The sequence below is a fragment of the Puntigrus tetrazona genome, chromosome 5, assembly GCF_018831695.1.
Source record: "Puntigrus tetrazona isolate hp1 chromosome 5, ASM1883169v1, whole genome shotgun sequence".
NCBI classification, from domain to species: domain Eukaryota; kingdom Metazoa; phylum Chordata; class Actinopteri; order Cypriniformes; family Cyprinidae; genus Puntigrus; species Puntigrus tetrazona.
The window spans coordinates 23964998-23991143 of NC_056703.1; the positions used below are offsets into that span (position 1 = coordinate 23964998).

General features: G+C 40.2%; 2 protein-coding genes across 10 annotated transcripts in view; one reads left to right on the forward strand and one right to left on the reverse strand.

Moving 5' to 3' along the window:
* Positions 1 to 15753, forward strand: part of acaca (acetyl-CoA carboxylase alpha) — a 38830-nt gene extending 23077 nt beyond the window's left edge. For 5 of the 8 annotated variants that reach the window (XM_043239322.1, XM_043239321.1, XM_043239324.1 and 2 more), the window contains 20 exons: positions 203 to 418; positions 499 to 654; positions 734 to 958; positions 3534 to 3689; positions 3978 to 4124; positions 4478 to 4747; positions 4846 to 4943; positions 5096 to 5216; positions 5630 to 5740; positions 9612 to 9755; positions 9828 to 9948; positions 10508 to 10604; positions 11406 to 11502; positions 11585 to 11720; positions 11797 to 11974; positions 12240 to 12352; positions 13086 to 13240; positions 13360 to 13530; positions 14245 to 14381; positions 14679 to 15753. In XM_043239322.1, coding sequence (XP_043095257.1) covers positions 203 to 418; positions 499 to 654; positions 734 to 958; positions 3534 to 3689; positions 3978 to 4124; positions 4478 to 4747; positions 4846 to 4943; positions 5096 to 5216; positions 5630 to 5740; positions 9612 to 9755; positions 9828 to 9948; positions 10508 to 10604; positions 11406 to 11502; positions 11585 to 11720; positions 11797 to 11974; positions 12240 to 12352; positions 13086 to 13240; positions 13360 to 13530; positions 14245 to 14381; positions 14679 to 14742 — 2913 coding nt within the window. In that variant the 3' untranslated portion in view covers positions 14743 to 15753. Of the gene's footprint in view, positions 1 to 202; positions 419 to 498; positions 655 to 733; positions 959 to 3533; positions 3690 to 3977; positions 4125 to 4477; positions 4748 to 4845; positions 4944 to 5095; positions 5217 to 5629; positions 5741 to 9611; positions 9756 to 9827; positions 9949 to 10507; positions 10605 to 11405; positions 11503 to 11584; positions 11721 to 11796; positions 11975 to 12239; positions 12353 to 13085; positions 13241 to 13359; positions 13531 to 14244; positions 14386 to 14678 lie in introns of those variants that run through there. The other 3 variants (XM_043239328.1, XM_043239325.1, XM_043239323.1) reach the window with 2 other exon arrangements.
* aatf (apoptosis antagonizing transcription factor) lies at positions 15752 to 25503 on the reverse strand. 2 transcript variants are annotated; one of them, XM_043239366.1, is made up of 12 exons: positions 25348 to 25503; positions 24556 to 24726; positions 24013 to 24408; positions 23772 to 23909; positions 21426 to 21540; positions 20967 to 21198; positions 20681 to 20845; positions 20427 to 20510; positions 20252 to 20319; positions 20098 to 20178; positions 19900 to 19971; positions 15752 to 16856 (listed from the first exon to the last, which is right to left on the reverse strand). In XM_043239366.1, the coding sequence occupies exons 1-12, from the start codon at positions 25430 to 25432 to the stop codon at positions 16805 to 16807; spliced, it is 1659 nt and encodes a 552-aa protein (XP_043095301.1). In that variant the 5' UTR covers positions 25433 to 25503; the 3' UTR covers positions 15752 to 16804. The 2 variants fall into 2 exon arrangements, with proteins under 2 accessions (XP_043095301.1, XP_043095300.1); XM_043239365.1 differs by having other exon boundaries at positions 24013 to 24411.
* Between the last annotated feature and the right edge of the window lie 643 nt (positions 25504 to 26146).

Sequence of the window (26146 nt, forward strand, 5' to 3'; positions counted from 1 at the left end):
ATTTTCGCTGAAGTTTATTCAGATGAAATATGTCTTTTTAGAAATACAGTGCATAATGTCTACTTGATACTTTCTCATTTAACGCAAAAATATCTTTATTCTTTTGTGGGTATTTTCACAGTCAAATTTATTTTGCGCTTCATTAAGTTATTGATATAATATTTGTAGAACTATTTTTTTTTTTTTTGCCTCTTTATTGTAGTTTGAGGAGGACCGTATCTACAGGCACTTGGAACCTGCTTTGGCTTTCCAGCTGGAGCTCAACCGCATGCGTAACTTTGCGCTGACGGCCATCCCCTGCGCCAACCATAAGATGCACCTGTACTTAGGAGCCGCCCGCGTGGAAGTGGGCACAGAGGTCACAGACTACCGCTTCTTTGTGCGGGCCATCATCCGCCACTCGGACTTGGTCACCAAGGTAGGAGCATCTCTGTGGTCTGTGCTGGCATCCATAAACTCGGTTACGTGTGTGACGCTGTATGGTTCCCCACCGTGTAGGAAGCATCTTTTGAGTACCTGCACAACGAGGCAGAACGTTTGCTGCTGGAGGCCATGGATGAGCTGGAAGTGGCTTTCAACAACACCACAGTGCGCACCGACTGCAATCATATCTTCCTCAATTTTGTCCCAACCGTCATCATGGACCCTTCTAAGGTTTTAATGAGTTTAGATGGGTTTTTGTTTGTGGAAGGTGCGTATCTGCATGCGTGTTGAGCTCTTGTGTTGTCATTAGATCGAGGAGTCTGTGCGCTCCATGGTCATGCGCTACGGGAGTCGTCTCTGGAAGCTCCGCGTGCTCCAAGCCGAGCTGAAGATCAACATCCGACTGACACCCACTGGCAAACAGATCCCCATCCGCCTCTTCCTGACCAATGAGAGTGGCTACTACCTGGACATCAGCCTGTACAAGGAGGTCACAGACTCCCGTACAGGACAGGTGGGGCACAAAGACCGACAGGTGGGGCTCACGTGTCTCTCATTAACACAAACACACATACACATATTATATGCAGACAGCTAAAACTGAACAACATCCCTCATTGTTTGTTAAAAATATATGTTAATTTTCTGTCAATAGAAAGTTTGGACACACATTCTTTTCGTTTGTTTATTATAACTGCATACCTTTTACAAATATGGAGGTCGAAGCTAGGAAATAATGCAAATGGGAGTTACACGAATTACGTGGTGACCAAAGAAAATCGTATTATTATTATTATTATTATTATTATTATTATTATTATTATTATTTTTCTTTTGAAATTTGGCACCCTTTCATGACGTATGTAGATTACATTTTTAGATATTTTTCTAATATATAAAATGTCAAATATGTATGCAACATGTAAGATGTAGATATTATGTAAATGTATAAATTTGCTAATTTATTTTATTTTATTTATTTAATTATAATTAAAAATGTTTTATAAAATGTAAAAAAGTATTTAAAATACAGTTCTGTTCAAAAGTTTGGGGTTGGTCAGATTTTTTTTTTGTTTGAAAGAAGCATTTTCTGCAGTATTTTTAGGAAACCTGCAATCCATTGTTTTCAGGTTTGCTTAAAGTATAGAAAATTAGGAATGATGGTATTTTTTTTTAATCTGTTAATTTAATAAAAAATCCTACTAAACCCAATATTTTGAATGGCATTGTATATACAGTCTTTTGCAAACGTTTAGGCACCCCTTGATAAATAACAGATGTCTCTCTTGGAAATGTAAAAAATGTGCAATATTTTCAGCAAAAATTGATGCACAGTTACTTCTTATGCCATAAATTGAACAAAAATATTAATAATATTATTATGGCACTGTGCAAAGGTTTGGGCACCCTAAGAGTTCCAGAGTCTCAGATTCTTTTTACAAGGTTTCAGACCTCAATCAGTTTGACTCTTTAAACCTTGTGCACACTCAACAGCCTAATCCTCCAGGCAGCTTTGTAAGACTGTGAATAAATGAAAGTTATTGATGCCACAATGCAGGAGAAGGCTACAAGAAGATGGCAAAGCATTGTCAGCTTGCAGTTTCCACAGTGAGAAATTTAATTAAGAGATGGCAGTTCAGGGGAACTGTGGAGGTCAAGATGAGATCTGGAAGACCAAGAAAACTCTCTGAGAGAACTGCTCGTATACCGGTCAAAAAGACAAATCAAATCCCCCATTTGACTGCAAAAAACCTGCAGGACGATTTAGCAGACTCAGGAGTGGTGGTGCACTGTTCCTTGCACAGACAAGACTTTCATGGAAGAGTCAGCAGAAGAAAACCTTACCTGCGTCCCCATCATGAAAATCTATGTCAGAAGTATGCAACAGAAAATTTACAGAAGCACTGAAGCACTTTGGAAAAAAGTGCTGTGGACTGAAGTTAAAATAGAACTCTTTGGCCACAATCAACAAAGGCATGTTTGGAGAAAAAAGGGGCAGCATTTCATAAAAAGAACAATTTCCCAACTGTTAAGCGGTGGATGTATCATGCTTTGGCACCGGAAGCATTGCACGGGTGGAGGGAAGAATGGATTGCACTAAATACTAGCAAATTCTGGAAGCAAACATCACACCATCTGTAATAAAAAAAAAAAAAAAAAAAAAAAAAAAAAAGCTAATGCTGAAAAGAGGATGGCTTCTACAGCAGGACAATGATCCTAAACATACCTCCAAATCCACTATGGAATACCTCAAGAGATGCAAGCTGAAGGTTTTGGAATGGCAGTCCCCTGATTTAAACATCATTGAAAATGTATGGGTAGATCTTAAAAGAGCTGTGCATGCAAGAAGACCAAAGAATATTACAGAATTAGAAGCCTTGTGCAAGGAAGAACGGGAGAAAATCCTAAGTACAGGAATTGAAAGACTTTTTGCAGGCTGTGATCTCTGCCAGAGGACGTGTTACTAAGTACTGATTATATAGGCTCCCCAAACTTTTGCACAGTGCCACAATAATGTTTTTTTTTTTTTTTTTATCTTTGTTCAATTTGTGAAATAAAAAGTAGCTATGCACCAATGTTTGCTGAAAATATTGTGCATTTTTTTCATTTCCAAAAGAGACCGTGTTGACATCTTTTCAATTGAAAATCACCAAAATCTGTCATTTATCAAGGGGTGCCTTTTTTTTGCATAAGATTGTATGTATGCTATTACTAATAATGATGAAAAAGCAGTAAAAGTAGTATTTATATTTATCACAAGAACATTTTATTGAGTCACGTGTCCAAACATATAAATGGTACTGTAAAATTTGTTGTTGCAATAATGTCCTTTTAGACATTGTCATTGTTGGTCATCATTTAGTTTCATTTGTCACTGATGTAATGACTTTTTCTGTCTGAATGTAAAAATGTTTTTCTTGGAGTTAAACAAAATTTTTACAAAACGATCTTTTGTCATTGTAACATCAGCTGTTTTTTTTGTATCATTGGCCAACTGTTATCTGTTTGTCTAGACATGGGGAAAATTAGCAATTTCTACACGGTTGTTTGTTTCTTTACCTATTTCCAACAGACTGACTCTGTTTTGCCCTCTGTCTCTCTCATATCAGATCATGTTCCAGGCGTATGGAGACAAGCAGGGTCCTCTTCATGGCATGCTCATCAACACACCCTACGTCACTAAAGACCTCCTGCAGTCCAAACGCTTCCAGGCCCAGAGCCTCGGTACCACCTATGTGTACGACTTCCCAGAGATGTTCCGTCAGGTATCGTCCACAACCTGACACTGTAGTCTGTGATGGCAAATCTATTTAACTTATAATAATATTTCACAATAGTACTGTATTTTTGACTAATTAAATGCTGTCATGGTGAACAAAGAAAAACCGTAAAAATCATAACGACCCTAAACCTTTGAACCACAGTATTTATTTTAATACTTGTTAATAGCAATACTTTAATAATGGTTAATAATGATTATCATTGTACTTTTAAAACGCTTGAAATATTTGATTTATATATGATTGGTTCATTATGTGACCATTTTCCTCTAGGCTCTGAGGAAGTTATGGCAGTCCATGGACGCACACGCCAACTTGCCCAAGTGTCCTCTTCCGTCGGAATTGCTGACCTTCACAGAGCTGGTTCTGGATTCTCAGGGTCAGCTGGTACAGATGAACCGCCTACCTGGAGGAAATGAGGTTAATATCTTAAAAAAAACTTAATAAAGGCTATTGTCTTTTTCACGTTACAGCAGAATTAAATTCTGTTTGCATCAGCGAATCATCATTTTATTGTTGAGCACTGTAAAGCTGCTTTGAAGCAATCTGTATTGTATAAACTACTACAGCAATAAAGGTGACTTGACTTGAACTAAGCAGCTCAAACCTAGTGTGTGGCATTTCCTGCTCAAATGATCACATGCAGTAAACCTTTCACACAGCAGGGGGCCCCTTTGCTTCTTAAATGTTGGTTTGAAGGGATTCACAAGCATTTTAGTTATCACACTTTTTTTGTTGATAGAAAATTAACTCACGATTCCATGATTTTCTAGATTGGCATGGTAGCATGGCGGATGACTCTCCGAACCCCTGAGTACCCGGCTGGCCGTGAGATTATCGTGATCAGCAATGACATCACGCATAAGATTGGCTCCTTCGGGCCGCAGGAGGATGTGCTGTTCCAGCAGGCTTCAGAGATGGCGCGGGAAAGCGGCATCCCAAGAATCTATATCGCTGCCAACAGCGGAGCCCGGATTGGCCTGGCAGAGGAGATCAGGCACATGTTCCATGTGGCCTGGCAGGATCCAGCAGACCCATACAAGGTCTGGAGCGGCTCCAGGGGAAGGGATCAGTGATCACTGATATAGTGTGTATCTTTAGGAATTGTGTGCTAATCAGTCTTTTTGCTGTTAAATGATAGGGCTTTAAGTACCTGTACCTCACACCTCAGGACTATAAAAAGGTGTCTGCTCTGAACTCAGTCCACTGTGAACATGTTGAAGATGAGGGTGAATCCAGGTGAGTTAAATATTATCCCATACACAGATTTTTTTTTTTATCGCTAGTGGTTTTATGTCTAACACAAGAGTGGGTTTTGTGGCACAATGTCAGTAAATAGTTGGACAGGGAGGAGGCTTTCAGTTTATAATGTGTAATGTGTGTTTTTCCAGGTATAAGATCACTGATATCATTGGTAAAGAGGAGGGGTTGGGTGTGGAGAATTTGAGAGGTTCTGGCATGATCGCGGGTGAATCTTCACTGGCATATGAGGATATCATCACCATGAACCTGGTATGCTCGTAACACACTTGCTATAGACTATGATGAAGATTTTGAAAAGTTTCACTATTCACAAAAGGTCATAAGCAATGCATTTGGTATAGAATTACCTATTCTATTAATTGATCGAAGAACCCTAAAGAAATTTATCAACTGCTTTCAACAGACTTAATATTAAAGAATCAGCATAATGGTTTCTAAAGCATCTTGTGACTGTAACGGCTGCTTTAAATTTAGCTTTGGCATTATAGAAATACATTACATTTTAAATTCTAAGGAAAAATATTAGTTGTTTAAATTGTAGTTTTTTTTTACAGTATTACTGTTTTACTTTATTTTTGACCAAGTAAATGCAGCTGTGGTGAGCATAATAGACTTCTTTCAAAAAATAAATATAGTCTTACCCGGTGTTTGCTGGCCCTTAGGTAACATGCAGAGCTATTGGAATCGGAGCATATCTTGTGAGACTGGGCCAAAGAACCATTCAGGTGGAGAACTCCCACATCATCCTGACTGGATCTGGAGCTCTAAATAAGGTCAGCAGCTGCATTCATTTACATGTTTTCTGGTTTTAGAATCCACAAGCCAACTGTGCCTCCTCAAAGCAGGTTCAAATTTGCCTAGTATGCTTTGTATGTTTTCAAAGGTCTTCTCTGTTGTTTAGTTGCTGCTATGAAAGATGGCGTTTGTGCATAAATTACCTATTCACTCTGCTGATAAGGGCAGTTTAATTGGCCTCTCTTTTAATTGCTTGAAGTAATTTGATTGGTCCGAGGCAGGAATTGTGACAGGTTAGCGTGAACTCCAAAAGCCTTGTGTGCACTCAACCATGACCCAAATAAATGAATCCCTAATTCATGCAATTACCACGACTGCATTACAATATGACTTTTATGAATCAGCCAGTTTTTTTTTTTTATTTTACTGGTGACAGCGCTTGGATGTGGCTGGCTGTGCATTCAAGTATGTGTTAAAGTAACGGCTCACCCAAAAACGTAAATTCTTTCATCATTTATTCACCCCTCACATCATTCCAAACCCGTATGACTCAGACAAAAGGACAAAATATGTCCTGTATGGTACATTTGTATGGTAGAGATTATGATAACTGAGTAATATATTATACACTATGTGTAAACCTGTCCCTAGCACTACATATGCTTAATTTGGAACAGAAATTAAATCAGAAAGCCAGACAGCATTCAAACTGATATCTCAGTATAAAGACAATAGAAGTCAATGGAAAATCATCTGCCAAAATAGAAAAAAATGTGTTTCTGTAGGTTTATAATTCACCCCTCAGTGGCTGCATCCCCCGTCTCTCTCTCTCTCTCTCTCTCTCTCTCTCTCTCTCTCTCTCTCTCTCTCTCTCTCTCTCTCTCTCTCTCTCTCTCTCTCTCTCTCTCCCCACCCCGTCATGATACTACAGCTCCTGCAGGAATAATAGAAAGAGAAGCGTGAAGTTGTTATTTGCATAGAAATAGGCTGATGCCTGGGGCTGAGACCGGGGAGGGACACCCATATCATTCCTCGGAGAACAGAATGAGCACTTCTACTGCTACAGATATCCCCGTCTCGCTCTGCCTTTCTCCCATCACTCTTTGCAGCAGTCTAGATTAGGGTTGGGAACCGAGAAACAATTCCTATTCAGAACAATTTTCGTTAATGATTCTTGAATGTCCGGTGTGGACATGAAAACGGTGTTCAGATATTTCAGTCACGGCCACTGTCTGTTTGTCCTATTTGGAAGTGCAGGAACGCCCATCTATCTCAATCTAAAATGTTCTTTACAGTCCCATTACTGTGTTAATTAGAGCAGAACTGTGATCCGCTCATTTACAAATACTATGATAAATATCACCACACAGGGCTCGGAGCACATCAGGTCTGCAAGTGATTCTGCCTGTTACAAAGGTGTCAGTCTCAGAGTTTAGAGTGGCTCTTGTGCGCATGGTCAAACCTGTGATTGTGTTACTGTGGTAGATATAAAAGAGTTCACTTTCATTAACCACTGGCACAAAAGGGACATACCACACATAAAAACTGGAGCTGGAGTCAAGGCCCAGACCAAAACTAGATTCCCTGTATCCCAAATACTGTACATAGCCAAACAACTGTTGCAAACAGTGGATTGCATTGAACAATTGGTAATATGAACGCCATCTTGCAGATTGGGGAGCACCCTGTGGTTCGGTACCCCAAGAAAAAGAGGTGGTCTGAGTTTGGTTGCAAAGGAAGTGTCTAAAATAAAAATACTTTTGTTTTAAAAATGTCTCTTTGGGGCACCAAACAAAATTGCAAAACCAGTGACCTCTCTGCAGAGTCTAGCTTTTAACTGCACCAGCAAACTTTCTTAGAAGTTGGCTGTAATCCTGAAGACTTTGATTAGGTGATTCAGGTCTGTTTAACTGGGATTGTAGCTAAACTAAGTAGGACCATGATCCTCCAGGTACAGGCTTGTACACCAACAGCCCAACAGTCGGTCTCACTCCAAACTTTCTCGAACCAGAAGTTGTCAAGAAGTTCAAACAAACTTTAAGGCTATTTATGGTCTGCATTACATCACTATAGAAATCCTAGTATTTGATTCTTTAATCAGTGTTGGAATGGAGAAAGGATGGTGAAATCTGAGTATTGAGTCCTGGAGGCATAAATGACCCCTAACTCTCCCCCACTGACCACTCAGTGACACGTTCATACTTCCCAGGTCATTAACAGCATTGAGCAGGACACACTGGCCTCCAGCACTGAACTGACTGCCTGTGATGGTATTGATCCACAACCCCAGGACCTCTGCTAGCACTGACACTGCCAAAACACACAATACACCTGCCACGCTTTCCAGTTCTGTGTTATTTCAAGTTAGAAGCAAAAAAGAGTTTGTGACATCATTGTAAATTTTTTTTCATTATTTTGACCAAGAATGGCGGATTTCAGTCTATTCTCAAGGTGGCACTATCAGTTATGTCATGAGAATTGTTTGGACGATCATAAGGGTCAAAGCTGGAGTTCTTTAGACTTTGAGCATCATTGCAATGCTCGTCCTGCGGGCAACTTGTCACCTGAGGTAGCGCAGTAGCTTGGCTCCTGAATCCATAGAGTCCAATAGCAGTAATAAGAAAAGCATAGTGGAACATGTCAAATGTCCAACCACAGTAAATTTTTTTATGTGCCATTTATGGGCAGAGGTTAATACGAAATTGATGGTTACAAAATCTTAGACTTGTGTGCACCCAAGTGATCTCTAATTTACACAATGACATATCAGTCTGCATGAAGATTAGAAGCAGCAAAGAAATTATTAATGCCAAATGAATGGTATTTTGTATTTAAATGTTCACTCTATAATTTGAAAATATTTGTAATATGAACATTGTGGAAAAAACTTGACAGCACATTTTAATGATCACTTTAGTGATTAAATATTGGCTAATAATGGATGAAGTCACTGAAGAAGGCCTTGATCCGAAGGTTTGAGTTTTGATATGTTAAAGAAATGTTAAAGAAAAGTGTTCTCGCGCTAAATAATTTAATAGGTTGACGCATTAAAACGTAGTAGTAAGTGACTGAATTGCATTATATGGTCCTTGCATTAGAGTGGCTACAACACCTTATTTGACTTGGAAATCATTTCAGGTATAACCAAGAGTATAATGCGGCCTTAAAGGAATAGTTTACCCGAAAATGAAAATTATTGCATATTTTACTCACCCCTAAGCCATCCATATGACTTTCTTCTTTCAGACGAACACAGTCAGGAGTTTTTAAAAAGTTATCCTGGCTCTTCCAAGCTTGGTAATGCTCATGGGTGGTGTCCATTTTGTATCCATCATGAAACTAACCTGTACACCTTTGGGGGGTTATCACATGTCTTCTTAAGCAGATCGATGGGGTTTTGTAACAAAAATATTTCTAGTTTTCAAACTATAACGGCAAGTTCCGGCTTCGTGGCTGAACTATGACTCGGCGTACGACGTATGACACAATTACGTCATACGTCGAGTCTCAGTCAGAACATGGCACTCTCACAAAAATAATTAGTTACATAAACCTATCGATCTTCTAATGGGGACATTTGAGGTGTGTAAGTTATTATTACATTGGAAGCTTAGAAGACTCAGACTGTGTTTTTCTGAAAAAGAAAGTCATATACACCTATGGCTTGGGTGTGAGTAAAATATGCTGTAATTTTTACTAACTATTCTTTTAACTTTCATCGACAAAACCAAAGGCTTTTCTTCTAGAACCAGAGAAGTTTGTGAGTATACTGCCACAAATATATTAAATGTGACGTATCTCACTCATGTACTTCCCGCAGCAAGTTTTTCTTCAGAAGTACTCCGTATAGCAGCTCTGTAACTTGCGAACAAAACTTTTTCATTCACACCTTTGCTCTTTTTTTCACAGGTTCTGGGTCGCGAGGTGTACACCTCTAATAACCAGCTGGGTGGAGTACAGATCATGCACAATAATGGAGTCACACACACCACTGTGTGCGACGATTTTGAGGGAGTGTTTACGTTACTGCTCTGGCTGTCTTACATGCCGAAGGTATGCAGAAAACACTGTGAAATGTAACCCAGAGAATGCGATTCCGAGCCTAACAGCGCTGTTCTGCTTCAGACCAAGTCGAGTCCTGTGCCGATGCTCAGTGCTAAGGATTCCATCGACCGGTCAGTGGAGTTTGTTCCTACCAAGGCACCTTATGACCCACGCTGGATGTTAGCGGGACGTCCCAGTCAGAGTGAGTAGATGCTGTAACCCTAGACCTCATTACACGAGTAGCTCTGCTGATAGCATCTCACATCATTTTTATCAGGTGCATTTTCATTATATGTAATTCTACTTTAATAACCAAGACCAAGGGTGGAAAGTTTTTTGTGAGCTCAACTTGACAATGCGTTGAGGCTCCCTGCAGTGATATTTTGTGTTGTGTTTATTAATTGCGCTGAGGAATGTGCAGTTCGATGGAAGCGTCCAGTAATGGATGAGTGTGGTCTGAGGGTTTATGTTTGAGGCACAGCACTAGGTCTCTCCACTCAGAGATAAGACACTCTGGGATATATGGAGTGTTTTTTATTGGCGAGACAGATTACACATCACTGTAATTGCCACAGTGAGGTGGAGAGATATCGAGGGCTGGTGGCAGGGAGAAAAATCTTTGTCTCGGTGCAGAGACAGGTCTCGGTGTAATTGAATGGTAACCTCTTCCTGCAGAAAGCATGTGCTTCCTCTCGGTTGAGCTCTGCGTATCTCTGATGAAGATAGGATGCAGCTCTGACAGTCTCTCTCCTTCCATACAGACACTAAGGGTGCGTGGGTGAGCGGGTTCTTTGACCACGGCTCTTTTCAGGAGATCATGCAGCCGTGGGCACAGAGTGTAATCGTCGGACGGGCCAGGTAAGCACAAGGGAATGATTTGACCCCAAAAGGTTTCGTCATTGTTGATACCCTTTGATCTGATGTCTTATCTAAAGCAGCTGTTGAGCTTTTAGAACTTAACATTTTGTACAGAATTATTTTTTGTTTATTGCACATTCAAAACGTATTTTTCTAATGATTAACCACACAATCTGATCCTTTACTCTCCTCTGTGAACTTGTGTTGACCTCTGACCTCGGTTCCTAAAGGGCAGCGTTTGTCAGTTAGAAAGGTCCTGCTCTGATAAATGCACTGTGAATGCTCCTGTGGGGAACATTACTTTCACATCAGTCTTCTAGTCAATACCCTTTTAGTTGTCTGCCAAAATACAGATTGACAATGAATGTGTCGGTTTTATTGACCTTCCAGAGTATTTGTCTGCATGATAAAGCCTAATCTTGCTGTATATTTTAATTTGCGCTTTTTACATTTGTAATTTACATTCAAACAATCAAATAATGAAAGAAAATGCGTGAGGAAGGAAATTATACTTACCACACACACACACACACACACACTCTTTTTTTTGTCTTTTTCACCTCACTCTTCTTGTCAGTCAGCTTGACTCGCTCTCATTCTAGATGAAACATTTTTTTCTTATATCCCTAAACCTAGTTCCATCTGTACAGCTGTAAATATAAAACCTGAGTCCGTATGATGCCTTTTAGTAAATTAGAAATATCCCTTTAACGCCATATTAAAATGTGTAACATTCATTTATTAATTTCTACTTTTTGTGTTCAATCTTGCTTAACAAGCATTCTGACTTGTCATTTGTAGGTTGGGCGGGATCCCGACTGGAGTGGTTGCAGTGGAAACCCGATCAGTGGAGCTGTCTATCCCAGCAGACCCGGCCAATTTAGACTCCGAAGCCAAGGTGAGCAGTTAGAAACACTCATAAACTCTGCCACTTGATTTCATTCTGGGAGATGACCAGCGGTCTGCGCTTTCTCTGGTAGATCATCCAACAAGCAGGACAAGTGTGGTTCCCCGATTCTGCTTTTAAGACTGCACAGGCCATTAAAGACTTCAACAGGGAGGGGCTTCCACTCATGGTGTTTGCCAACTGGAGGGGCTTCTCTGGAGGGATGAAAGGTCAGTGATACAGGAAATCAAGTTGGATGCGCTTTAGTGAGCTATGATGATCTCTGCTAACTCCTCCCATCTTCAGACATGTATGACCAGGTGCTGAAGTTTGGAGCGTATATAGTGGACGGGCTGAGAGAATACAGACAGCCGGTGCTGGTGTACATCCCTCCACAAGCAGAGCTCAGGGGAGGATCATGGGTCGTCATAGACCCCACCATCAACCCTCGCCACATGGAGATGTATGCCGATAAAGACAGCCGGTAAGAACCATCTTTTTTGTTTGTCCATGCATTTCATCTTGGGGTTTTTTTTGTTATCTAAAAATAAGAGTTCATTACCACAGTTATGTTTATTTTTAATGTGTTTTCTTTTTTTTAATAACACTACATAATAAAATAGATAAATAAAACCAAAAAAAGTGGTCCGACCTTATAAGCAAGCCATTTTTAGTGATGGTGGAAGAAAATCATTGTCATTTTTTTCAAACAAATTCATTGTAATAATTGATCAGTGTGTGTTCTGCAGTGGTGGCGTGCTGGAGCCTGAAGGCACGGTGGAGATCAAGTTCCGTAAAAAAGACCTGGTGAAGACCATGAGACGGGTGGACCCTGTGTACATGGGGCTTGCAGAAAGACTGGGTAAGTTTCTCAGAGTGCCGTCTCTCCCTTCAAATCCTGTTTAGTTTTATTGGCCGTGTATAAGTGCTATATTAAAGCACCTCATCGCTGCGTTCTGCTGATCGTGTCGACCCTTTCCCTCCTCCCCGAGGAGACGTGTCAATCACTGCGGTCTCGGATCAATCAGACGCTGTTGCTGTTCTGTACCTCCTTCGATCGATTACCCCCTCAGCATTCACTAAAGTGGACCGTGCCACCAGAGTGGCCTGTAGTGTTGCAGGCGGCCATGCTGAATGATTGGCTCTGATGGGATCGATCTCTTTTGAACAGCCACGGGGCTGATGTGAGATCATGGAGAGCTCCTCGGTTGGCGGCACTGTGGCGGTGCTATTCTTGCTGATTTTCACGTACAGAATGAGGGACCAACACTTGGATGCCAAACAGCAGAATTGTGATTATTAGCTTAAGCCAACATGAAATCAACAACAAAGAGGCAATTTAGTTTTTTTTTTGTAAAATGCACGCTTCTTTTACACTGTTTACCTATAGCTTTATTCTATAGGTGTTATAATAACATGCTTGTGTTATTATAGTATTGTTTATACATTATTATAGTGCCTTTGTTTAGCTTTTTTTTTTTTAAATTTAGAAATGCTTGAATTTTAATTAGGTTTCAGTATTATTATTATTGTTGTTTTTAAATGCATTTTATTTGGTACGTTTGTCCATTCTGCGTGTGTTTGTGTGTTTTCAGGCACCCCAGAATTGAGTGTGTCTGAGCGTAAAGAGCTGGAGAGTAAACTGAAAGAGAGAGAAGAGTTCCTGCTGCCTATATATCATCAAGTAGCCGTGCAGTTTGCCGACCTCCATGACACACCAGGCCGCATGCAGGAGAAAGGAGTCATCACTGTCAGTACTCGGCTCTTTTAGTAGCTTCTGATTCTTCAACTATGGAGGAGACTAATATAAGACCTCAATCAATGAGCTGTGCTGTAAGTGAAACTGGACCTTTGTGTGTGTGTGTTCAGGATGTCCTGGAGTGGCGGACATCTCGACTGTTCTTCTATTGGCGCTTGCGGCGGTTATTGCTGGAGGACACGGTTAAGAGGAAGATCCAGTGTGCTAACAGCGAGCTGACAGACGGGCAGGTTCAGGCCATGCTCCGCCGCTGGTTCGTGGAAGCGGAAGGAGCTGTGAAAGTACGCAAACTCACCAATAAAAGTGACCTGCAAATATGACCGTGTTAAGATAAGAACACATTTGCGTGTGTGCAGAGACACAGATTCAATATACGTTTTGGTGGAGGTTGCGTCCGAGCGACGAAGTAATGTAACCGTAGCAAAAACCATAGCATCCCTTTGTTTTCCTGAAGTAGTGTGTTGAAATATATGACATTTAGCAGTGGATGAACGTTCCCGAGCTCCAAACAGGCCTCAGAAGAGTCGCCACACCAGGTCCTGGAGCAGAGCCAAGCCCCCAGGGCAGGTTAAAGTATCTGTAGAAGACGGTGTCTGGACAACTAATACATTACCCTAATCAGAGCAAGCTATCTTAAGCTACAATTAATCTCCACCCTGCCACGCGCAGATAGCAGAGCAACACGCTGTTTCTTAATTAAAAGCAAACGGATTAAAAATGATTAATATGGGGCATTAAATGTTCTTGCCGACTACAAGTGCTCGCGTTTTTTAGAAGCACGGAAGCCCATTAACGCCTCGACAAATCTTCACAAGCACAAGTCCAGCTTTGTTTCAGATGAGCCCGATGTTATCAGTCTAAGCCTAAATGAAGAGCCGTTGATTAGGGTTGTGATTTGGTTTTCAAATAGAAACATTGTCAAAGTTTGTTTGGCAGGACGTTTCGAACAAGCTCTGTGTATTAAACGTGTTATTCTTTTTGTTTGTCTCTCTCAGGCTTATCTGTGGGACAGCAATGAGGATGTCGTGGAGTGGTTGGAGAGGCAGCTGGCAGAAGAAGAGGGTGCCAGATCTGTCATTGATGAGAATATCAAATATATCCGCAGGGATCACATCCTCAAACAGATCCGCAGGTAACATACAGAAACCAGCACATATATATATGCACTTAGAAATGGGTTACATTATGGCTGTCAGAATTAACACTTTAAAGGAATGCTCCATTTTTTTGAAAATGGGCTCATTCTCCAACTCCCTCAGAGTTAAAAAGTTGAGTCTTTGCAGCAGCGTTGCATTTATAGAGCTAAAAAAAGGATCTGTGAGATCAATGCATTTTTAATCAATGCATAATCTGATTTTCAATATCAGCACCACAATGCATTTTTACACCCCTATTTGTTCATAAATGTATTTTTGTTTTCATTTCTCAGCCTGGTTCAAGCTAACCCTGAAGTGGCCATGGACTCCATTGTTCACATGACCCAGCATATTTAGCCGACGCAGCGTGCCGAGGTGGTCCGAATCCTGTCCACCATGGACGCCCCTGCGTCGTCATAGAGCCCAGTTTACACGCAGTCATCTCAGAGGCATGATGTTACTGGAAAGCGGAGGAGCCAGCGCGGCGGCGGCGTCGTTGGCTATGATTCTGAAAGTACGCTATAACGGAGATACTCCGTGTCAGTACCTACGAATGCACCTTTAGAAACACTAAAGTACAGTTTAGAGTTAGCAATCTAGTCAAGTGCACTTTGAGACTTAGATTGAACAGAGACCAACTGCAGAAACGAGCTTCCCAGGATGTTACACTTTATTATTTTTATTAGTTTTTTGGGGGGGGGGTTTTAGACATTTTGGTTTGTATAAAAGGCAGTAGATTCATGTATAAGAGAGAACTTGATGGCACCCGTCTAAGCGATCACTCGCTGTCGACTGAGCCGTATAACCGCGTCAGATGACTACGCTCGTTTCATTCCCTTGTGGCTTAACCAAAAAGTTAATGAATAAAAAACAAAAAGCGTATTCGCTGGCATTGTACTTACAAATATGATTTATTTTTTAGAATAGATGATATAATGCTGAGAAGTCGTTAATAACTTATTAAACAAGTGATTTAAGTGCTGCACACTGTAGTTCAACATGGTACACTGTAATGTAAGTGCTTCACTGTAGAACGTTACTATTACAACATACATATTCAGGAATGACCGAAAGCAATGGAGGTGGCAGAGGAGGCTGGAGTATTACGCACAATCTTGTGTCTCCACTACTGGAAAACAAGCCGTCACTTCAGTGCTAACGCTACCGTTTGACTTGTCGAAAGGTGAAAAATATAAGACGCTGTCACCCAAACGGTCGACAGATTGTCTCACGCGTCCGTAAGTGTTGCTTAACATGTTACCGAAGAGATCAACAGCTGTCTACATTGTCAAAATGATTTTCTGTTTACTGTTGCAAGCTGTGATTCTCTCTAAAAAATAACTTAATAAACCCAAATTCTGACACGTTGTAGCTCTTTCTTGAATACAAAAGGGTCGAGCACAGACCCCTGAGGTACCCCAGAGGTTATTTTATGTGAGACTCCCCTCCTCTCTGAAATACACACGTATAGATGGCGTAAATACAGTATACTGTAACAAAAAAAAGGCCCAAGATCTCAAACTAAAAAAAAAAAAACGGAGAACAAAATCTGTATCAAAAATAACACCTTTTCATTGATTTATCAGTTCAGTAATCAGTCTCCTTGGTGTGTGTTTCAGTCTGTTCTCACACTACCCTACCAACTAGACCGAACTGAATCACGCCAATTCAATACACCATTAAAATTATGGAAGCCACAATAACCAAGGCTTGAAGTGGATAACTGAGGATGGTTTATGCAGATGACGAAAATGTGGAGTAATATAATACAGCAGGTACAATTAAATAATAATGCATTAAGCAGATTTAATATAGAAACTACATTTTTTGCCTTAAAAAGAAAACATTGAAAAGGGTTTTAACTGCAAAAGCAGCTAAATATATTAAGCCAACATAGACTTGTTGCTATTTTAGTTTTGTTACTCTTCATTTACTCTGCATCACTTAATGCAGACAGATTCCAACCAGAGCAGTTATCACTGTCCTGATAAATCCATCTCTTATTTATACCGTCTGCATGTATTTTTCTCTCTCTGATTATATTAGGTAGATCTGCAAGCGTGTGAAACTCAGAACAACTTAGTTTAGAGGGGATTAACCAGAAAACAAGGGGTGCAGTTATGAATGGTACTAAGGGTACTGTAAAAAAATAAAGATGCATATTAGTTTCATTACATGTGACCATGTTCTAAGTGTAAAATAAAGCACCAGTGAAAACAATGAGTTGGTTTACAAAGTGGGATTTTAATACAAACAGGCACAAAAAAAAGTTTTTACAAATCAAATGTTTCATTTTCAGCTAATCACAAAAACCTAGGTTTGAGTCTGGGATCCCTGAAGGATTTCAACTGCAGGAGTGTGTGAGAACAATGCAGCACACACACACACACACACAGGAGTTTAAAACACAATGTTTTGGTCATTGTGCCATTACTGGACCATTTGCAAACAGGGAACGATACAGTTCAGACCTATAAGAAAAAAAAATAATAAATAATCAAACACATTAGGTTAAACACATTCTGACAACAAATGATGTTATTGGTCAAAAAATATTTTAAAAAGTACAAAATTTAGACACTGTATTATGGTAATGCTGTCTTAGACGTTCATATGGAAATACTGTACACCTAGTATCACAGTACACTACGCATTACGCATAAACTTTCTATTAATTGAAAAGAAAGCATCACGGTTCACATAAAAATATTAAGCAGCACAACTGCATTCAACATTGATCGTAAGAAATTAATAAAGTAATTGTAAAAAAAAGAGTTCTAAATATCAGCATATGAGAAGAATCATGTGACACTGATTATGACACTAATAATCCTATTAGTAGAATAAATTACATTTATAATAGGGCACTGTATAAAAAAAAAAGAGCCAGTAAAGAATTAAAATCACAAAAGTTAAGATTGTTTGTGTTGCATTATTTCTACTATTAAAACTTGTATTGTGTATTATTTCAGCTGTAAGCTTGTTCTCATTATATTTATAGCGGTGTTAAGCATAACCTGGCTTCCACCAAAACTGTGAAATTGGAAAACAACCTGCTATAAAACAAGAAAAAAAGAATTTATATCAAAGTGGCACAAAGAACTCAATCTCCCTTTAACCCATCCATGACTAAAGGCCGCAAATCCTAATAGATAAACTCTGGCCCTATTTAATGCGCAGCGGACAAAAGCACACATGCACAGTCCTGAGCTGGAGGTGCTCATGTCCCAGAGGGGCCGGGCTGAGGCCGGGCTAACAGGCCCATCCTTAATCCCAAATCCCTGTTAGAAATGCACAAGCAGCCGTCGGGATTACAGCACGCTGCCGCCGTCACACTGCGCATACATTCTGATCCGAACGCAAGATGGAGACGCAGAGGGGTAAGGAGAGATGCTCGCCATCAAAAGGGGAAAGTTGAGAACCATCTCTGCTGATGAGGTTTACCCAGGACCCTTACACTACCCAGAATCCCCGGCTCACGCCATCACCCCATCAGGGCCAAATGCATCGTGATTATCTCTTAAGCCCAGCAGAATTTGTATGCTGCATGGCTGCTTGCTTGCCCTTGTGAGAGAGAGAGAGAGAAAATGCACCCCATCCTGCAACGTCTGCATTAACATTCATGGGGCCAGTGGTGCGTGTCGGGGCTATGGAGCCGGAGTTGAGATACGGCAGAGTGGCTGTGTAAGCAGACTGAGGGAGTGTGTGTTTGTGTGCACGAGTGTATCTGGCTGCACGAGGAAAAGGTCGCCCACAATTTCTCATCGTCAAAGGTCACCGGTCACTCTCTGATGCCATCGGCATACATCATTATTACTGTAGTTCACCGATTCTCATGTAAATAAGACCAAGCCGGCAGGCGTGTGTGTGTGTGTGTCAATTTTTATCTTCTACAAGCCCCGATTACAGTCTCAGTGTTATTAGTCCGTTTAAAAATCAGCCCAGAATCACGATACACTACATGAATCCATCTCTGAGCATTATCACCGCACTTCAACTCATTTTCTACATAAAGTATGACTTTTGTCAACCGATTGCTCCACGCTTTTTGTGGGATACGATTATTGAATTGTTTTTAAGCCGTAAAGGCTGCATTTATTTGATCACAGATGCAGTGACAGTACTACGTGAAACATCTATCCATCTACTAAAAGCCCAATTATTCTTCAAGGATTGCTTCCACGCCTCGGCTGAATAATCGTCAACCTTCATCTTTCCCATACAGACAACCTCAAGTCATCGCAAACCTAGTATCAGTCGCGTCTAGCGTAGATACTACCATGAAATCACCCAAACACGCCAGAAGCTTTGTGCTTACAGTTAAGTGTGCGTGCATTATATTTCAGCACAATTCCTTGCCGTCACCTTCTCGAGCGCTTTTCTTTGTCTTCTGCGTGCTCAAGTACCACATCACTGTGACCGTGATCACCAGGCCAAGTCTATGTCACCTCCATCACTTCATCAATCCATCCTCTCCTCTCTAATCCTGCATCTCCAAATCCAGTGCGGCACATACTAGAACATTACTGGGAGCGTAATAAACAAGACAGTACGAAGGGAAGATAAGCGTGTTCAAGTAGTACGCGTTTAAGGCTTGATTTCATGAGACGTTTTGTGTCTCGCATAAGATTTCCAGGTTTTATGAAAGTTCACCATGAAATGAAATTGCCATATTCTCCTTCATTCCAGACCTGAATGATTGTCTTCCAAGGAACACACAAGTAGCTAATTAGTGGGATGTTGAAGCTCTTATTCATGGAACATAACCCATACAAAAAGACAGTACTAATAAAAAAAAACATCTTTAGCATGTTTTTAGAAATAAAATGTAAAAATTAACTCTTAAAGATGTATTTTGGATGTTTTCTTCCCACTAGTGTGAAAGAGGACAATCTATTTAAAATCTCAAAAACTTTATTAAAAAAAAACATTATTAAATAAAAGTTGTGCTGCTTAATATTTTTTTTTTCAGGATTCTTAAATAAGCGACTCAAAAAGGGTTACTCTGAAACATTTTTATAACATTATAAATGCATGAACTTTTACTTTTGAACAATACATTCATCCTTGCAGAATAAAAAGTATTCATTTCTTTTGAAAAAAAAAAAAGAAATGAATCTTACGTTAATGTAGGCATGTCATTTAATAGGAATACATTGTTTTGAGTAGAGTAGCTACTAAACAGCTGATATGCACAGCGGTCTTTGTGGAAACATTGGAAAACAAAACAAATGAAAAGGAGGATTAAAAGTGAAATCTTTGAAATGCGTGAGCGTTTGTGTATGTGCATATCTCCAGAGTGTGTTTGATTAGCCTGTTCTCTGTTTGAGGAGGATTACTGCTGGCTGACAGGACGGAGAAACACACAACTGAACCATTCATTCAACTACAACTTCCTGCCGGTGTCCTCATTTAAATCAGGCTTGAGAGCGCACATGCACCTCACGTGTAGTATCAGATATCTGAGTGATACTTCAGCGGATAGACACGAGGAGTATTTAAGACGTCACTCACCGGGCATCATCACTCATGCGGCTGTGGTCTATTGGAGCCATGAAGTTCATCAGCTTACTGTGAATGTGAAACCTGAGAAGAAGTTTGAAAACATGAGAAATATGAACGCAAACGGTCTTGAAAACTGTATTGAGACGTTTCATTGCGAGCGCTCACAGACTGACTGAATCAGAACTCGTTTACATGACAAACACACACCTGATCTTCCTGCCCTTGCTGGCTTTGGTGTCCACCTTCTTCTTAATTTTACTACGTAGTTTCTGAATGGCAAGCCACTGCCTGTGAGATCAGAGGTGGAGTTATCACAATCAAACGTGAATGACACGATAAACGAGTACACACGCACACTCACTTTCCCATGGCCACTTGATCATTGGGGTCCGTCGCACTTGTTTTGCGCTCGATGAGTTCTCGAAGTAGCTGTGAAAACAAAAGAGAAAGAGATCCCCAACATCGCATCCACAGTCTACTGCTTTCTTTATAACTACTCAACAGCATCAGCATCGTTACTGACAACGTTTTCTTACCTGGTGGTAAAAGTCATCATCATCGAAAATCTCCTCGTCCACATCTTTAAGGTGCATGTTAGCTTTCAGCGCCAGTTCAGCTGCCTGAAACAACGGAGGTTAGCTCAACACGTCTTCTAGCACGATGGGCAATGTTACTTTTAAAAGTAGCTTGCTTTACCCATAAAACCTACTGAAACGACTGGGTCGATTAGATTAAAAATGCTTTGCACTGTGGTTTTCTTTCAATTAAAAAAAGCAGGGCAGTGTTTTACCTCTCCCTCTGTGATGCTGCTGTCTATTTCAGGCGTGATGGGCTCCGGCTTCCCCAGGACTCTGTATTCAGACCTGCGTGTCTGTGTCCGTCTCACCAGCCTCTCTTTGTCCGTTAAAACCTGCTCCACTTGCGTGAGGATGTTCCTGTCGAATGCGCCGAAACCCTATTTGGCGGTAAATATAAAGCCCATATATAACACGTGTGCATACAACAGAACAGGGTAGATTTAGCTTTGGGACACCTGACCGTTACGCTAATTTGAACTTTAACGACATTGCTTTTACCTTTTTGCTCTTGCCCGTTGCGAGTCGAGTCTTGTCGTACCATTTCTGCAGGGTGGCATCCCGGTAAGGCAGAAAAGCAGCAGACCGTTTGGCCATGAAGTCGGGATACTCTGCCATTTCCAGTTTTCGTTTGGGGGGTCCATTTCGCACCGCTTCCTGTTCTTCCTCTTGGCCATCATCTCCAGTCTCCATATCATCCTCACTGTTAATCTCTTCATCATCTTTGGCACTACTGCATGAGAAAATAGACATTTAAATCATGGATCTGAACGCTTGTGGAGTTTAGACAACGGTCACTGAAAAAAAAAGAAAATGGAACACAGACCATTAACATTACAAGATATTGAGCGATGTATACAGCATAGTAGCACTCCAAAGTAATACCAAGAATACCATGGTAGTTACATTTCTATTAGCATTTTAATAACACAACTGATTTTAAAAAGCAGAATTAGTTACCCGCTTGCTCCCCATGTCTTTCCCTCGGAGATGGCTCTTGTTTCAGGGTTTTGGAAGAGCAGCAGATCTTGGAGTTCCAGCAGAGACCTCTGTAGAGCCTTTAGGGCTTTATGACCTACCACACACAGATATGAGCTTATCATACAGCACATGTCGACCACAACATCCATTCAGCCCACTTCTATAAATGCAGGGTCATTACAACTCGCCTCCCTCTGATCTTACTCAGTCCTGCACTACACCAGCTAAAAACATCAAAACGCACGAAGAAATGAACTCTACAGCCCGAGGCAGACAAGCCATCAAACAAGATACTGATTCCGCAGCACAGAAAACAAGCTTAAGTTGAAGTGTGTCATTATGATTTTAAAAAGCTGTCAGGGACATGTAGAAGCTAGCCATTTGTGGGTGAGAAGAGGTATGCTATAATTTCACTAAACACCACACTTTATCAGTCTTATGATGAACAAACAATCCACAGACATCGATTGGAGGAACCAGAGACTAAAGGGTCATCTCTTTTGACTTGGGCCAGTAAGCAATGACCCTGAACCCCCTAGAAGCCACAAGCAATCAAAAAATAAGCACCAAGAACCACTCAAAACACCTTAGAAATTGTATAGCAACGCCCTGGCAACCACCTCCAACACAGCATAACTACAAAAACAAAAAGGAGAACAAAAGACAAAACAAAAAGCCTTTTTGTTCGGTCAGAAACAGTCAAACCAAACGGACCATATTTTGAAGAAAACTTGCCTCCTAGTATCCCTACAGAGCCAACATGCGAAGCAGGGCTAGCCCAGCCAAGCCTATGCTACAATTCACTTTACATAATGAGAACAAACAAATAAAAAGACTTGGGGGAGGGAGGGAGGGAGCTGCAGAGATTGTGCATATTTACAGCTAATCAAAAGTACACATGCACCTCTCCTTCCATCCCAAAGCAACGCGCTGTTCAGGATTCAGGAGGACGGCCCCACATCAATCATTCACTGGCTAAAGGACCGGCGCAATAAATATGCAAATGAGAAGCAGGCAGTCTCTCGAAGCAGCCAGATCAGCTTAAGAAAGAAGGTGCACAAATGTATTAATTGCTCAGAGCCAGAAGAATCCTAATATTAAAACTACAAGTGACGTTGGGGCTGGTTGTTGACTGCACAGAAGACGTGAAATTTAAACCATGAAAAAAGGTAGAAACTGCATGCAGTTAACTCAGGAGAAGACGCAGCACGGGAGAATTCAAAATAAGTTTTATGCCTTAACCATGTCTACTTAAGCCATCTTTAGGAGAACTCCTATACATTTACACATGTTCAAAGATTGGGGTCAGTGAGATTTTTTTTAACTAGTTTTGGTGTCTTCAGAAATCATTCACATACCCTTGAAGCTCATTTTCATATTATCATCAACGCTTGTGCTGCTCACTACTTTTGCAGAAACGATGATATTCTCAAACAAAGAAGCTTTTAATAAAAACGTAACTTGTTTGCAACACTGTTCCAAGTCTTTACCGACACTTTCGATCAATATCACGCAACACTGCTGAATAAAAGTATGAATTTCTTTAAACATATCTTTAGTCATTAATTGACCCTCGCAAAGAGCTTGATTGACAGACAATCAGATATATTATGTGCCGCCCCTGCTGCAGACGTTCTCCATAGAAATCCATAATCCATGAGGGTCAACCCGTGCTGTTCCTGGTTGCCACGGTAAAGGAGATGAGCTAATAATCGGGAGCCGTTTCTGCTCATCTGTTTTCAACGATTTCTCACTCATTAAACTATGACTGGTCATTTACTGCAAAAAGGCTTTCACTGCAACAGCCATTTTCATAAGTTTGACGTTATACTGTTGGCTCTGAAAATATGTAAATGTGCACATGCCCTGGATCTCTTCTAAACTTAACCACAATCAGACAGAACTTCAGTGGACTTAAACGTAATGTGTTCCGTGATTTACGTAAAATACTCTCTGATGTTTATTCTTTCCCATTTCGTGCTTTATGTAAATATAAAAAAGACGTTCGGTTGACGTGTTTGAACTGAAGGAACACGGCGATCTGTCACAACGCATCAAAGGTACTGAATTTCCTCAAAAATTAAAAGTTAGGTCCTGAGGCCTTGTTTAATATTAGAAGTAACCTGATCTGTCTTGTTTTTGGTCGGTGTGTTGCCAGTTTTCTCTCTGCCCTGCGATGTATTTTTCACTGCGTGAGAACACACGTGTAATGTAAGAGCTGCATAGTAACTAAGGAGGGCGGGTCTAACCACAAAATCTTCCAAAACACTAAGCAACAGAATAACTTTATGGTCAGAAGTAGAAAGTATTCTTCATTCAACTTACTGGTTTTCAAAGCTTCGGCGTACTCGGCCCCTCCCCTGCTCTTGAACTCTGGGAACGTCTGCGGCTGTGGAAGCTGATTGGCTGTCACCAGAGCTTTCTGCATTTTAATTCGCCTTTCAAGCATTTGGTCCCAAAGAGCTGTGGAGGTAAAGCATAAAGTTGAGAACGGTTTTCTCTTTTTGTAATTTCTATAATTGTATTCTTGTTATTTATTCATCTGAATGCGGGCAAACATTCATACCAAGCTGATTTTTCACGGCTTTCCCTTTTTCCACCTCTTCATCAACTTTCTCTTTAGAGAATGTTCTCAGGGCCGTTTCCTCCTCTTCTTCCTCATCCTCATCCTCAGAGCCTTCCTTACTCGCTCCTTCACTGTCAGCTGATTCCTCTTCATCCTCACTTTCTCCCAAATCATCCATTCCCTCTGTGAGTTTCATAAAGTCTGTGCCCTTCATTTTAGACACTAGACTGGACATTTGTGAGCTATCATCTCCATTAAGATCCTTATCATCATCGAATTGCTCTTTTTCATCGTTCTCAGTGTCATCTTCATCCTCTTCCTCATCATCATCTTTGATACACTCCATGTACTTGTCCAGCATTTCATTTTCTTCATCATCATCATCATCATCTTCATCTGCTGAAAATGTTCATATAGATGTTAATAAAACCCAGTTTTCAGATTACTTGCAGATTTTGCAAAAAGTGCATACAGCATTTCTATACAGTCCTTTTTATAACGAATTCATCACTCATTTAAAAAAAAAAGATATTTCCACCGTACCTGATCCATCCAACTCTTTCAGTAGATCTTTTCTGGATGTAGCCTTGCCACGATATCGACGGTCACCATCAGTGAGAATTACAGCAGAACGCTTCCGCAGATGGCCAGATAAAACTTCTTCGTCGTCGTCATCACCTTCATCAAACTTCTCTATGACTTTGGCTTTCGTCTCTGCAGTTCACAAAAATGATGTTTTTAGTTGAGCGAAGTACACATTTACGGTCATACGGTCACATGATCATATCAACAGCTAGTGGAACCAGCATGTAAGATTTTAATTATATCACCAGACAGTAACAATTTATATACTATTACTGAATGAAATTCATAAAATGTCCTTTATGGTTGTCATAAACATATTCTGTAATTGCGTGTGTGTGTGTGTTTGTGTGTGTGTGCGTGTGCGTGTAAATTACTTCAAAGAATAACACGATACTACCACAGCACACAAAATAGTAGCATTGACAGACACGGTACATTCTTTTAGTGGAAATTTAAGTAATGAACAATTATAAATTCTAACAGTAAAGTCTTTTCAGTAAAGTGTGGAAAAAAAATCCCAAAACGTATCCTTTTCGTTATTATTATAGCAATCATCGATAAATGACTAACTCATATTTAATGTCATGAGTCACTGGTCTTAATTAATCGGTGTAAAATAAAACTGTTTGTCAGTACAGCCGGGCATGCAGACACGTCGCGCTCACCAGAGGTGACAGATATTCCGTTACAATAACACTAAAACGGCTAGCAACACATATATAAACGGACGTTATTTTAAATTTATAATACCTTCATCTTGGTCGTCCTCTGGATCCAAGAAGTGTGGTAAAGGATTTAACAAATCCTCGAGTTGCTGCGATATAGAAGCTGCCATGTTTGTCCCACGCTGTAACTCGAAGCCGACGTCATCACAGCGCGCCGGAAACGTGAACGTGAGGAGAAAGAAGTTGCCCGGGTCGCAGTGCGCATACTATCCATACTAAATTCTAGAAGATATTAGTCATTTTACGTGACCTAACCTGTGGGGTTTTCCTTAGTAGGTGTACATTTTCATTGTCACAGAGACTTATTGAACAGATTTGCTGTAAGATTACTTGATATAGAACTAAATTATATTTATTTCAATTGATTGCGTAGGCTGTAGTTTATACTGCCTACATGTTTTTTGTTTCGATAAGGTCTGGTTTTGTTACTACTGTGTAACAAAAACATTAAAGCAAACAAAAATGAAGCAGTAGGACTGTTTTGCACCAAATACTGAGCATAGCATCTGATACAAAAGCAAAACTTTTATATATTTTATAGGTTTTATAGTTTTTATGAAAAAAAAAAAATATATATATATATATACATATAATTTTTTCCCCATCATTGTTTATTATTACATTTAGCTGCAAGGAGGACCTCCTAACACTTACATTATAAAGGCATCAAATAGAATCAGCAAAAATAACCCTTAAAAATTGTTTCACAATGCATAAAATGTGCTGTTTTTTCCTCAGACTGTGCTGTGAGTGTTCTTTCTTTTATTACAGAGAAAAATTCTGTATTATAGGACTATCAGATAATTATATATATATATATATAT

Coding starts and splice junctions, on each gene's coding strand:
- aatf (XM_043239365.1), bottom strand. CDS start 25,432: ATGGCAGCTTCTATATCGCAGCAACTCGAGGATTTGTTAAATCCTTTA. Junction 24,727..25,347: donor AGAGGACGACCAAGATGAAG/GTATTATAAATT, acceptor TGTGAACTGCAG/AGACGAAAGCCAAAGTCATA. Junction 20,511..20,680: donor GCAGCATCACAGAGGGAGAG/GTAAAACACTGC, acceptor CCGTTGTTTCAG/GCAGCTGAACTGGCGCTGAA.